This window comes from Cyrtonyx montezumae, unplaced genomic scaffold (genome assembly GCF_038088225.1).
Source record: "Cyrtonyx montezumae isolate F1298 unplaced genomic scaffold, pur_monq_1.0 scaffold_0, whole genome shotgun sequence".
NCBI classification, from domain to species: Eukaryota; Metazoa; Chordata; class Aves; order Galliformes; family Odontophoridae; genus Cyrtonyx; species Cyrtonyx montezumae.
Window position 1 is genome coordinate 13,100,569 of NW_027071824.1, and position 13,610 is coordinate 13,114,178.

General features: G+C 41.6%; 1 protein-coding gene across 2 annotated transcripts in view; it reads left to right on the forward strand.

Annotated features, from left to right (window-relative positions):
- Positions 1 to 13,610, forward strand: part of EPAS1 (endothelial PAS domain protein 1) — a 77,919-nt gene that overhangs the window by 36,529 nt on the left and 27,780 nt on the right. The window contains exons 1-2 of one of the 2 annotated variants that reach the window (XM_065754806.1): positions 2,611 to 2,663; positions 7,190 to 7,380. In XM_065754806.1, the coding sequence (XP_065610878.1) occupies positions 2,626 to 2,663; positions 7,190 to 7,380 (229 nt within the window). In that variant the 5' untranslated portion in view covers positions 2,611 to 2,625. Of the gene's footprint in view, positions 1 to 2,610; positions 2,664 to 7,189; positions 7,381 to 13,610 lie in introns of those variants that run through there. The other variant, XM_065754813.1, reaches the window with a different exon arrangement.

Consider the following 13,610-nt stretch of genomic DNA (forward strand, 5'->3'; position numbering starts at 1 on the left):
CCTCAGTAAAGTTCTCAACGTCAAATTCCATGAGTACTTTTTTAGCTGCTGTTATAACCAGTATTCATGGAGGTACTAAAAACTGGAGGTGCAAAGAGTTTATCTTAACTGTATTAAATGTAAATGATATAAATGTTTTTAAAATGCATGGATGTAAAAGCATTAGCTTTTAATCTCAGAGAAACTTTCTGTTTCTAAATGAATATCAGGAAATTTCAGTTAAAAAAAAAGATAAATTGCAAATCTAGAAACGTGTAATTATCAGGGTTATAGACCACTGATACCATCAGAGCTTCAGACGTTAAGGAATTTGGTCTTACCTGCAGTTTTAAAGTTCATATGGGATTTCAAAGAATCACAGCATGGTTGAGGTTTGCAGGAACCTCTAGATCCAACCCCAGCTCTAGCAATGCTCTCCTCCAGAGCAGGCTGCACAGGCCCAGGTCGAGGCATTTTCTGGACATATCCCAGCATGGACGCTCCATGAACTCCCTGAGCAGCCTGTGCTGGTGCTCTGGCACCTACATAGTAAAGAAGTGCATCCTGGTGTTCATCTTCCAGTTTGCCCACCGCTTCTTGTCCTGTCACTGGGCACCACTGAAAAGGGCTTGACTCTATCTTCCTTAAACCCATCTAAAGATCTGATGTGTTTCCTATTCAAGAAAGCATTTTTGCAACTATGTTATCGCAAGCCATAGTGACAGTAGAGCAATATAGACTTACTGAATCGATATTTTTCAGCTTATGGATACCAGAAGTCTGGCTCTTTCTTAGGCTTGATCTCTTGCTACACTACTTGAACTAGCCAAGTTCCACAATATTGTGCAAAACATACTTTGGAAAGGCCTAGCAAGAACAGAAAATAGTTTCTTGCTCTTAACATGAGCCCTTTTCTAATCTATCTTTCGGCCTTTTGTATTTCCTGACTCTCATTTGGCTCTAGCTTTTGGTTTTGAACTTGGAGGAAAGAATCACATCATGTGTTGATGTGGCAATAGGTGCCATTGTTTATTAAACTAGCAGCAGTGATTTGTTGTTTAGTGGGTACGTACAGAAAATAGAAGAAATCCCCCCAGTCAAACCAAGGAGTCAGTGGTAAGTCAAAGCAGATTTAAAGGAAGGGTGGAAGGTATTTCATTTCCTTATTTTTGTAATAGCCCTTTCTGTTAGTAGCTTTTCTTGTTACCTTCGAACTCTCATTTCCTCTATTAACAAATTCCTTGTTTTGGTGGAGTTCATATTCATTTTGCCTGCGTACTGGGTACCATCTTCCAGTGTGCAGCAATGCTGCTTTAGAGCTTCACAGCCATGAACAGTACACATATTTTCAAACCTTTTTTTTTCCCTCTCAGTTGAAGGATAACTGCTTTCTTCCCCTTCCGATTGGTGTGCCAAACTTGCTCATCTGGTGCTTTTTTAGTTTATAGAAATAATTCTTTTCACTGTAATGTGTTAAATGTATAAGTAGGGATCTGTATGGCACTGTGTTTGGATTTCATTGACAGCTTTCATATTTGGGCCCAGTTTCCTGGTGAGTGAGTAAATTGCTGTTTGTAGTACTCTTTATTTACTGATGGTCACTTTTATTACTTTAATGGAGGGGACTTTGAAAAAGCACAGCGTGCCATCCGGATTAAACTGCTTGTTGGGTAGAATGGTTACAAAGCTGACTGAATTCTTTTTTAAAGGAATTTTAAGGCTAAGTAAGCATGACTGCTGGCTGTTTGGTGCCTACACAGGCACATCTCTCAGCTGTCAGATGGTGTGGTTCTGAGATAGCTGCGGAGCAAAACTCCTTTTTAGATATCGTGGTGGCTTAAATCATCTAGGGATTTGCTATGCAGAAGGTAAAACAAAATATAAACAGACAGCAAAAAGTGGATTTGCTAGTTTGAAATAAATCTTTGTTGTTGTCTAAGATAGTACTGCCCATTAAAATATTTTTACAAATTGGAATTTTTTTAATGCTAAACATCTCAGTTTTTTCATTTGTTTTGTGTGTACTGTAAGATATTTTATCTTTTCATCCCTAGAATGTATTTTACTTGCTCTGCAAATTAGCATTTGTGGCTTAACTCTAAACCATTTGAAATGAGAGTTTACTACAGAAATTTCATATGACAGCTTAATTAACTCTGGATTCTTGACCTTTAAAGTGCAGGAGCTAGAAGTATTTAATAACCAGCCACTGGATATAAAGTAATATCCTTGCAGTTTTACTGGTTTGCAGGGAAGGCAGTCTGAAGCAAAGTCCAAGGGTCACCAAAATAGGGAAGGAAACTGAAGGAAGTCAGTCTGAGCTATGCTATGTATTTCAAAAGGTTTTATGTCTGTGTCACACAGCGTGTAGGTATGAGTGAAGACTACCACAGTACAAATAAGGTGTCCTCATGTGAGGAGCGGGCTGTGATTTCGCTGAAATCTCCTGTGATCTGGGGCCTACGAGGTAGGAGGGTAATTCAGCAGAGTTACTGTGCTGCCTAGTCTTACATGAGCAAAGTATTGATCCACGTGGACTTGAGAGCAGTGAAACACTGAGCTGGAAGTTGCTATCTCAGCCTGGGACACAGTGCAATCTAAGCTGCGAGTTGCAAGGAGGCCTCCACCCTCCTAGACATCAGGAGCATGGCTGAGGCCGACCACCCGGCACCGTCATCAGCTGAGTAAGTTCCCAGGGCTTCCGTGGGTAGCTGCAGGCTGGGATTGCTCCCACCTGCAGAGGTCTGGAGCTGCCGGGGGTGAGGGGACCCCAGGATGGCGTGATAGTTTTACAAGGTGATTTGGGGAGGGGTGGTTATGTGGGGTATCAGGTTTGTCCAAGCCTGAAGTTTCCAGTGCGGCAGCCAGAGAGGCTGCTGGAAGCCAGATTACAATCTGAACCCCAAGCAAGGCCTTCATCTGCTGGCATTTCCGTTGATTTCAGTACAGCTGTGTTGCAAGGATGCCGGGTTGAGTGAGGGGATAGGAATCTGACTCCTGTTGTCTGTGTCAGGCACTCCTGCACCCAGTTGGGCTCTCCTCACCAGTGGGGTGGTGTGTGGGGTGAGTGTGGGTGCAGCCTTTGGGCTGGCTTTTTGTCCAGGTCAGTGGAAGAAAATGTGGAGAGCTTTAGCTCTTGACGTGTTGAGAGCTCCACCTGAAACCTCCAGTACTGCTAGTGTTGCAGGCTGCAGCCCATAACTTCTGTTTTCAGAAGGCAAACATGGCTGGGAGTGAGTGGACTGATCCTAACCATAGAGCTCAGGCTTGCTCTTGAGCTCTATCACCTTGTTTCCAGTGGAGATTTGAATTTTCCCACTCCTTTCTTGTTGTTTTGAGGGGGACAGTCTGTGATCATGCAGTGATTACAGCGTGAGCGTGTATTGGTGAAGCAGGGCCAGATCCTGACAGGTCCTGAGACCCCTGAAAGAGCAAGGCATGTTAGAGGCTTCCCTGCAGGACCTCCTGGCCTTGTAAGCGAGCATGGATAGGTTGATCTGTGGTGGCTTTCTCCTCTCGTTGCCTCCTGCATTTTAAAAAATCTGACATAGGTTTGGGTGAGGAATGTTTCTGCCTTTGCTTGCTCCACTTTCTCTGAGCAGTGACGCACACGTTTACTCGTTTTTGCCACATAAGTGGGCGGTTTATATGCTGGGAGCAAATGATTCATAAATTAGCTGCAGCCTATGCCTTTATTGCTCTAATGATGTGTGAGCAGGATTCAGTGTAAACCTTTCTGCCTGGCCTTCAGACAAGGTTGTTGAGGAGTTATATTTTCACTTTCTGGCTGTGGGTAGTCAAGCTTTGCCCAGGGAGAAAAGCTCTCCCAGTGAATAAAATGAGGGGCAGCTGCAGAGAGATGAAATGGCCTGCTGCCTGCAAAGGAAAACCATTAACACAGTGTGTTCTGAGGAGATGTCTTGCTTAGCTGAAGGTTCTGTAGGTTTTTGTGCAACCAAGATGAGCGACTACTAGATGACAGCCTTTCAAGCAGGGAAAGACTGCTTGGGGGAAATGGTGTGAGGCATGAGGCCAGGGGGTTGTTTTGTGCCTCTGTGCACTTGTATTTGCCTGATGACAACAACAACCCAACTTGAGGGTATGCTGAGCTAGGGAAGAGGAGAAGAATTGAGGTTCAGGAAACCACACAGGGAAATGCTTAACAAGCAAATTATTTGTTTATTCAAAATGATAATTTATGAGCAAGAACTCTTTTGAAAGCAGCCAAACAGGCCAACTCTTCCTCTCATTTTCCAAGTCAAGAGGACTCTAGGGTGGCATGTGTTGAGCTAAATCTCGTTGCAGACAAGCAGAGAACTACTTACTGTTGGAGGCAGCATTAAGGGAAGGCATCCGCAGCACAGAAGAAAAATCATGCTCAGCTCGTAGCATTATTTGTTAGAAATCTTGGGCAACCTGTGGTTAATGAAACCAGCTTGTCTTATTAGCCATACTTGGCAATTATATATACAGATGTTAGCAAAACTAAGTATTTTCCTTTGTGGCTGGAGTGGCATCTTGAGAGACCATGCCTTCTCTTATACAACCCATTTTTTCCTGCATGAATTGCAACATAGCTTTGGCTTTAGTTTAAATGAGATGGGATTGGGCCATGATTTTGCCCACGTTGGTTCTAATGTGAAAATCACAGGCTTTAGATTTAGAGCAGAGCTCGAGTGCTCATGGTTCAAGTCAGATTTTACAAGCTGCAATTGGAAATTCTCTTTAATATTGCTGCATGGTTTATGTTTGGTTTGGTTTTGATTTATTTCTAACCTTTTATCTCAGTGGTTGAAATAGAAACTGAGAATTCTTCCCGGATTGGAATCTTTATAGGCACTGTGTAGTTGCATTTTTCTCGAGAGAGCAAGTACCTGTAAAACAAGCATTAGTTTGAGTAATTTACCTGGCTCTCCCATTCCAGGATGATATAGGTCATTTTTTTTTATACATTCGAGGACATCTGTGTGTAAAGGGACTTTTTTTGTGCATATAATCTGACTCTTGCTTGGCAAAGAGAAAAATAAGAAGGTAGTGTTACCTTGTGAATATCTAATACTTTAGATTCAGACTTGGACAGGTTGATGCTCGTTCCTCTAATGCCACTGAAGTTGTTATCAAGCTGGATCCTTCTGTTACCTAATTTAAAAGTGTGTTGGTCTCATCTTGTACATATCTCCTGTAACACACCATGTCAGAAAATATTCACCTTGGGCAAAAGAATTGTGAAAGAGGTTTGCCGAAGGCTGAATGTGGATCTTAAGAAGATACCATAAGCATTTATGAGGCCCCGTTCTCTGTTAGCACACTAAGTAATGAATACCTGCCATCCCACCTGTCTGATCTCCACACTTATGCCCAGCTTCAAGTGTTTGAAAGCATAGGAATCCTGATGTGTTCTGCGTGGCTTTCTACTTTGGAAGATCACAGAATCACAGAACTGTAGGGGTTGGAAGGGACCTCCAGAGATCATTGAGTCCAACCCCCTGCCAAAGCAGCTCCCTAGCCCAGGTTGCACAGGTAGGCGTCCAGGCGGGTCTTGAATGTCTCCAGAGAAGGAGACTCCACCACCTCTCTGTGCAGCTGTGCCACTGCTCCATCGTTGATGATGTTGAACACCCAGCCTTGGGAAGACCCTAACACACACCTTACTGTAACTTTGCTCTTAACACACAGCCTGGCTATTTTATTTATAATTTTTGAAGCCCCCTGTGGTTTCCATGCTAGAATAATTATAGTTAGTCAGGCTCTTCTAGAAATGGTCATCTTCTCTAAAATACATTACTGTGTATTAGAACTCTTTTTCTGTTTTGTGCTGTTTACTTCATACCAACCGTGATTCAAACAGCTTATAGGATTAAGGGATGTGGTTAATATTTGTCACATCGTTTGTTTTCCTCGTCTTCTTCACGTGAAAGAGTATAGTTGGTGAAATGTCCTGTTTTGATGGGAAGCTTTTTAATCTTTAAAGACTCATTACTTTACACTATCACTGGAAATGGCAAGTCGTAATATTTGTGAGGCTTGGCAAGTGGAGGTCCACCACTGGTGATTCTAGAAATGCATCAGCAGAAATGGTGTTGTCAATCTTTTCCACAACTTGTGCTCATCTAAACTGTGCAATTTGCACTAATACTCCATTATAGAAGTCTGACGGAAAAATATATCTGTTTTGTCTGGAAGTAACTACAGTGTGAATCCTCAACTTGTGCAAGTGAAGGAAACTGGTAATATCAGTAGAGTTACATTAGGCTGAAGCAATTAGTTTTAAAGCATTTTTCCCAGAAACCTCGGGTTCCTGGTGCTCTGAAATAAGAGTTGTATTTTCTGAAACATGGGTCAGTGAAGTTTTCTTTTAAACAATTGTATCCCAAATCCATAATAAGTGTAGCCTTTGTGTTTCTCACGTTAAATTTAGCTTTGTGTCCCTTGGTGGCTTAGTTTTGTATACTTGCCTCATAAAATGTCTTCCCTTTTGTTATTTCCTGCTCTTCTGTTCTCTGTGGAGTTTAAGGGAGGTTGTCTTTATTCATCTTGTTATTTCACTCAAGAAGATATCTGTTCTAGACAATGGAGAAATGGTGTTTTTGTTAGAATCGCTTTTACTAAGGAGAGGTTTCTTGCATGCAGTAGTGTTTTCTTTCACATTTTATGCTCTTTATGGTCAAGGAAAGTTGTTTTTTCGGAGAGTGTTAAGAGCTGAGACAGCTGTATGTACAGTTGGATAGCCTATTATTACCTTAATTTTAATGCAGGAAAAGGCAATTACAATTCATTTTATCCATGACACAGACACATACTTTACAATTTCTCCAGCTTTGGAATGAATACTCACCTCATTCTGGAGTACTTTTCTAGTAATTTACCATCAATTGGACAAAAGAAATTTAGATATTGCACAATTTTTAACATTTACTGAATGTCAGGAATAATAGTTTGCTATTTCATTTTTAATCTCACAGCTAAGACAGATCTTGAACCTGTTACATTCAGCAAGACCTCGAGGGGTCCAAAAAGCTGATTTTCCAGTTGTAGCAGTACCCCTCCTAACTCCCTTTTTAAAGGAGCAAATGGATATTAATGTTTGGTCAATCAAATTTAAACCCACTGACAGAATGGATTCATTGCTGACAAGGCTAACTCTTGTAAATGCCTCTCTGAAGCTGTGAACTGCATGTCATGAAATTCTGTTCTCTCCTTTACCTGCTAGGAGCAGTTCTGAACGGAGGAAGGAGAAATCAAGAGATGCAGCGAGATGCAGGAGAAGCAAAGAGACCGAAGTATTCTACGAACTGGCTCATGAACTGCCCCTGCCCCACAATGTCAGTTCCCACCTGGACAAGGCATCCATAATGCGCCTGGCCATCAGCTTCTTACGCACTCACAAGCTTCTGTCTTCAGGTAATGTCTGGCTAAAAGGAGCTGCTGGTTGCTAGTTGGTATCAGCTTGATAAGAGTGGGCATTGTCCTCTCTGAATGCAAGGTCCTGAAGGGAGAACAGGACACAGCTGCTTGTGTTGTGAGAACACAAAAATTTACAGGTGTGGGGCTTTTTTTCCAAGAAGAATTGTCTATATTTGAATTGAGATAGAAAATCTGAATGATGCTAGTCACAAAAGGTTTCCATTACCAAACTAACAACTGATGCATTTTTGTGTCTGTAAGAGCTGAGCTCTTGAAGAGCAATTGAATATAATCTATTAGTTGCAATGTTTTGAGCTTTTAGGAGTTCAATCAAAACTCACACATATACCTTAAGCTTCCATGCTGAGACAAGTTCATCTGAATATGGCATGGCAAGCATGTGTGTGCCACAAAAGGCAGCTGGGGAGTTTCAAAGATCCAACCAATGCTTTGTTGCAAAGGCCTAATTGTTCTACACACTGGCAATGAGTAGTAGGTTGTCTATATGTGGCAGAGTGAGAGAGCTAAAGTAAACAAGTTTTAAATCGTTGATATGAATGGATTCTATTTAATCAGTATTGCTTATTTTGGACTAGCCTGAAATGTTAACCAGCATTACATTCTTAACCTGTTGAAGCTGATAAAATGAACAGTATTCCTATTTTGCACCTACATTTGTATGATCGCATTGATAGAAATTTGTTGTTTCAATACCCTGTAGAATCAATGAAAATGACTGTTGTTTCTAGGGGAACTTGCACACTGACTTTCTGTCATGAATATGTTAAAAGAAATGTTGAATTATTTGTGAAAAGCAAAGCCAGAATTTTGTCTTCTACTTCATTAATGGCAAAACTCCCAATAAGGTCACAATTGCCCTCCTTCTCTTTAGAAAAAATGAGTCATACCATAACAACTGCTTTAATAAATGCCATTAGGAAGTATCTCATCCTCTGGAAAAGTATGCTGTTGGTTTGTTGCTTTTAGTCTGAAGGATACAACAGATTTAATCCTATGTCTGTATGCTCTGTATTATTTGTTCCTTTTGGGGGCTCTACTAAGACTGTGGTATGAAATATGGGCTTTTTATCTTAAATTATAGAATTGGATTTTAATGTTTATTTCTGTAAAAAAAAAAATAATTGCTGAACAGCATCTTTGTTACCTCCATGTGATTAGTGCTTGAAGTACATTAAATAGGTAAACACTCTTAAAAATGCTGTACACCAGGCCAGTTAGTGGGTTTCTCATTAAAAAAAAAACATCCAAATCAAAAGCGAAAAAAAAAGCTTCAGCTTTACAAATATTTACATGAGTTGAGCTAGTGACTGGTACAGAATATGAAAAGCAAACCTGCAGGACTGTAACAGATAATATAAATAATGTTTGTGTCTGGGAATGTTGAAACAAAATGGCTTAATTCTGTTTTTCTGAGGAAAAAAAGATATTTGCTGACTGAAAATTGCTGAAATTAAAGTGAACGTTGCAAATGCACTTACATTTATTGACAAAGTTCTACAGACAAAATATTGGTTTAGTGCTTCTTTTGGGTTAAGGGTTAAGATCATATTATTTGATAGTGGTGACAACGCAATATATTGATACACTATCCATATATCTGCATATTTTGGCATGTTTTCTGTGACACTGCTTGAAAACTAATGTGATTTGTGTAGACAATTTACGTTTTCTTGAGGTATCACCGTGACTAAGCAGTTAGAAAGGAATCTGGAAATGCAATGTTACAGTTGTGACAGGCTGTGCTTTAACAGTGCTCCATATTTCTTCTACATTAGCTATTTTTTTAACCTTTGGTCTGATCTGCTTCCCTGGTTAAAATACTGGTTTGCATTAAGTCACCTCAGGCAGATTTCTCCACGGAGGTGTGGATCAGAGTTCGAAAGTCTTTAAATGTTTCCATTTGAAGGGATTGAGCTTAAGTTAGTCTAAAGGGACTGATTTTCTGTAAGAGTTGGATATTACTTTTTGACATGGGGAATACATGGAAATGAAAGAATTCAAGCAAAAAAACCACTGAGTACTTGTAATTTCTTGCTCATCTGCTACTTATATTCTTCCGGGTTTGGCTAGTGCTTAAATTAAGCTCAACAAGAAAGCTGAGACTGTTTAGCCCCGAATATTTGAAAGATAACATGAATCAGGCTTTGGAACACAGTCCTTATTGGAGAAAGAACTTTTCTTTATCAGAATAATGATTTTGAAACATTGTCCATTTGGTTACTGTGCAGTGTACACTTGCTGAGATTCCCAAAATTTGTAGAGGTAGAGTTCTGTTGTAGCCAAAGCAAATTTCCATCCGTCTGAGTACTTTCTTCCCCTTAGGAGACGAAGCTGTAAAATTGAATGTAGACGTTTCTAAGCAGGCTTTTGGCAGGTGAGCTTTCTTGAAAAACTGCTGCCTTTCAGGCCTGTTGTTGTACTTAACACAGCCAGTGTTGGGAAGGTGTTGTTTTTTTGATCTATTCCTCTGAGAGTGGGATCAAAGTCTTCATGGCCTGCTGAATAATGTCAGTCTTCATAAAGGCACTGATTTTCATTAGAAGGCTGTCTAATTGAATTTAAAATGATCGGGTTTTGGGTTTTTGTTTGTTTGTTTTGTTTTGTTTTGTTTTGTTTTTTTGGGTGGGGAGAGTGGGGGCCAGGGCAGTTTGTTCCCATATGAAGAGATTTTGGCAAGAGTGTGGAGCGAAATGGAAGTGGCTTATGAGATACCTGTTGGTTTTGCTCTTTCGAAGCCCCAGCCAACACTGCACACATTTAATCTAGCTGTCTGGAATTTAGCATTAGCTCTGCTCTTCATCTGAGGAACCTTACTCCAGTGTTGGGGAGCACAGGCCTTGTGTTGTCTCTGGCAGATGAACTGGGTAATATGGGGAGGTAGAGAACTGGAGCATGTGTGAGAGACAAACGCCTACCCCAGCCTTCAGATCTCTTTGCTATATGTTGTCCTCATGAAACAGTTCTGATTATTTGGGCTAGACTCTTAATGTAAACTGGAGTTAAGTGGGAGTATGTGTTCTGTCATTAATTAGGGCACTTAAATAACATTTGCTGTGTTTATATATTTATATACACAGTATTACTGGAATAAGCCTGGGATACAGCTTGGTAAACACTTCAAAAGTTAGTAGAGAAAAACATACTGCTTGATTAGCATTTTTGTTATCAATTATTTCAAAAGCTCCTGGCAGAAGAGGCTGTATTTTATATTGCTGTTTGTGAGCATGGTCCTCAAATTGAGGGGGCATCTTGATTCATGGCAGTTTTGCTGGGAACAGGGCAAGCAAAGGGCCTTCCTGGGACTGCATTCTTGTCCTTCTGGAAGTGCCCGGAGTCACTGTGTGCCTTGAGTTGAAGGAGACTTTAAAACCCCACTGATTCCAACCCTCTGCCGTGGAAAGGGCTGCTCCCCACCAGCTCAGGCTGCCCAAGGCCCCATCCAATCTGGCCTTGACACCTCCAGGGATGGGGCACCCTCATGCTCCAGATGGGATTTCAGAGATGGCCTCAGGCAGCATGCCAGCCTCGGTCCCTTGGCACTGAATGCCCGATGCCCCTTTGTACTATTCCCTGACTTGAAACAGGGCTTGTCACTTGTGTAGCTCAGCTGCATAATGAGTATTAAGCCTTCAGAAAGCTGAGACCTCAGGAGATCTACGCCAGGTTCTCCGAGCAGGTGAAAGGCAGAGCCTGGAGTCTGAGCATGCCCTGAGCTCGGCGCTACGTGCCGCTGGAAGGCCCAGCGTCTGGGCTGCGGGCGCGCTTCTCCTGCAGCCATGGCGGGGCCTCCGCCGGGCCCTTGCATCCTATCATAATAGGAAATAGCTGGTTGTATATCTCAGAGTTCAAAAGGGTAAAAAATACCAGGCTTTGCTTTATAAAAGTTGCTTCTTTACTTAGTAACACGTTTCCCTTTGATTTTCACAGTAGGCAATTCTGTGTGGGAATGTTGGAGAGGAAGCCTTTAACATTTAGAAATGCAGGCTGTTGGTCTGACGGCCTGATTGAGATCAGTATCACAGGAAGCAAACTGAAACAATGGCTTTATAATACTGTTTCCATGTTGTGCGCACAACAGTACGCGGTATAATTGGAATGTTAGTAGAAATATCATTTAATTACGACCTCCTAAATATTTTTCAAGCTGTCTTCTAATTCTGTTGGCGTAATCCATTTTGCCATTGCTGCATTCATGTCATTGGGATAAATTTAGAGTGGATCTTTGTTCAAGCTTTGGTCCCAGAAAGTTGCTACTAAAAATATGGCTGATTGTTAACAGTATTGGAGTTTTTGGATTTAGGGCCTTACGTCCTTCAGCGTAGTCAGAAAAACTAATGCCAGTATTTGTATCTCACTATTGCCTAGCACAGCTGGTATCTTAACCATGTGCTTTTTAGGTATGAATGGATGGCAAAGGAAAAATAATTTTCTTTTTCTGCAGAATAATAAAGCTGTCTCCCTTAGTTTCGTGGTAGTTTCTAAGGCTTGTTCGGTGTGCTGTTGTCTGAATATTAGGAAGAGAATCTGCTTCATGAAGCCTGTATGGTGTGCCAATACTTGTACGTGTTTATTTGGATCACACATGTGACAGAGGCAATGCTGGAACCAGAACTCCTTGGCATCAGTGTGCCGGGGCTGCTGACTTTTTAGTTAGGCTAATCCAGCGAGCACAGCTTTCTCAGCTTGCTTCAGTCCTGTGCTAATTGTGTGGCCAGCCGGGTGTCTGTTCTGCACAGAGCATGCAGCAAAGGAAGCTGGGTGGGAGTCGCTCCTGTGCAGGCAGACGGCAGAAGAAACGGGGAGGGAGCAGAGAAGCGGACGGGAAGTTGTTTGGGAGAAGGGAGGCCACAAGGAAGCCAGTGTGAAGTTGTTTCAAGGGAGGGAGACAACAGAGCAGGAAAGCCAGCGGGAAGCAGAAGGGAAAAAATAGCTTTTCTCTGTGCTTTTAAGGGAGAGCACAAACTGCAAGGAGAACTGATGCGGACATTGTTTTTGAATGTCTGGACAAGCTGCATCTAATCTCAGACCATTGTGGCATAAAACAGTGCTTTAAAAATAGCTCGTCCACTTGTTTGCTTTCATTAAATTGGAAACCTAACTCTGTGCCAGCTGTGCTGGTAGGAATGAGTGGAGCTGGGTACCGAGTGCTCTCAGCTGCCTGAAGTGACATCCCTTTTTGGGGAAGATGTGTTCAGAAAGCCAAGTTCAGCGTGATGCTGCATCCCTCTGCTCATCACTGATGGCAGCAGGACTCAAAGCACATTCCTTAGAGCAGAATGAGGGGGGTTTGGCTATGTACAAACTGCAGAAAAATTGCAAAGCAGCGTTAATGCGAATGCTTCTTTTATCAAAGTTGCTTGTGCTCTTATAGATAAGAGCCCTTCAGGAAGGTTCAAGTTTCGGAGTAACTTTTTCGTGATGTATCTAAACCGAAAGCATTTATTGGATATATTGAAAATAACCCCTTGAACAGGATGTACACTTCTATCAAGAAGAGGGGGGGGAGGAATCTGCTGCTTTCCTCTAATGCAGAAAAAGAAACTGGGAAGAGACAGGTCTGTCCCAAAGCTGCCCTCTCAGGATAAAGCTGCTCTTATGTCTTCCCTGGCTCCTGATGACTGGCATCAAGCAGTTCTTACAGCCCTCTAGAAGACTTGCAGCTGTAGCCTTGTGTCTGCTATGCACAACGAGCAACTTTTTGGTACTTGTTGGATTCAGGATAAGAGACAAACGTTGACAAGTCTATGGAGGTGGTGATGTGACCCCTCGTGGAAGCCCCTTCAAACATTTTGTACCTCTGAACTGGCAAAAAGAAAGCACCTCTTGGTCTGAACAAAGCTGCTGAAAGGAGCAGAGGGTTTTTTACTAGGAGTCTGTTTGTACCTGAGCAGCTATTAATTGTAAGGAGAGCCTGGAGTTTGAGCCCTCAGACTCATTCCAAGAGGTTGGACTGAAGGAAATGAGCAAACATCTACGGAAAAAGTGTTCTTAAACTTGGGAACAGTGCACATCCTGACAGTGGGAATTAATCAAAGCTTGTTTACGTGAGCTATTTTTAGCATTAAAGGTTATCATAAACACTGCAATAAGCATTTACCATTACAGTTCAAAGTTTCTCGTTGATGAACATTCTACTATAGTCAGTGAAATTTTTTTTTTCTTTCTGTCCAAAATAGAGCTGGTTAAAAATGCTTTTCAAAATTCGA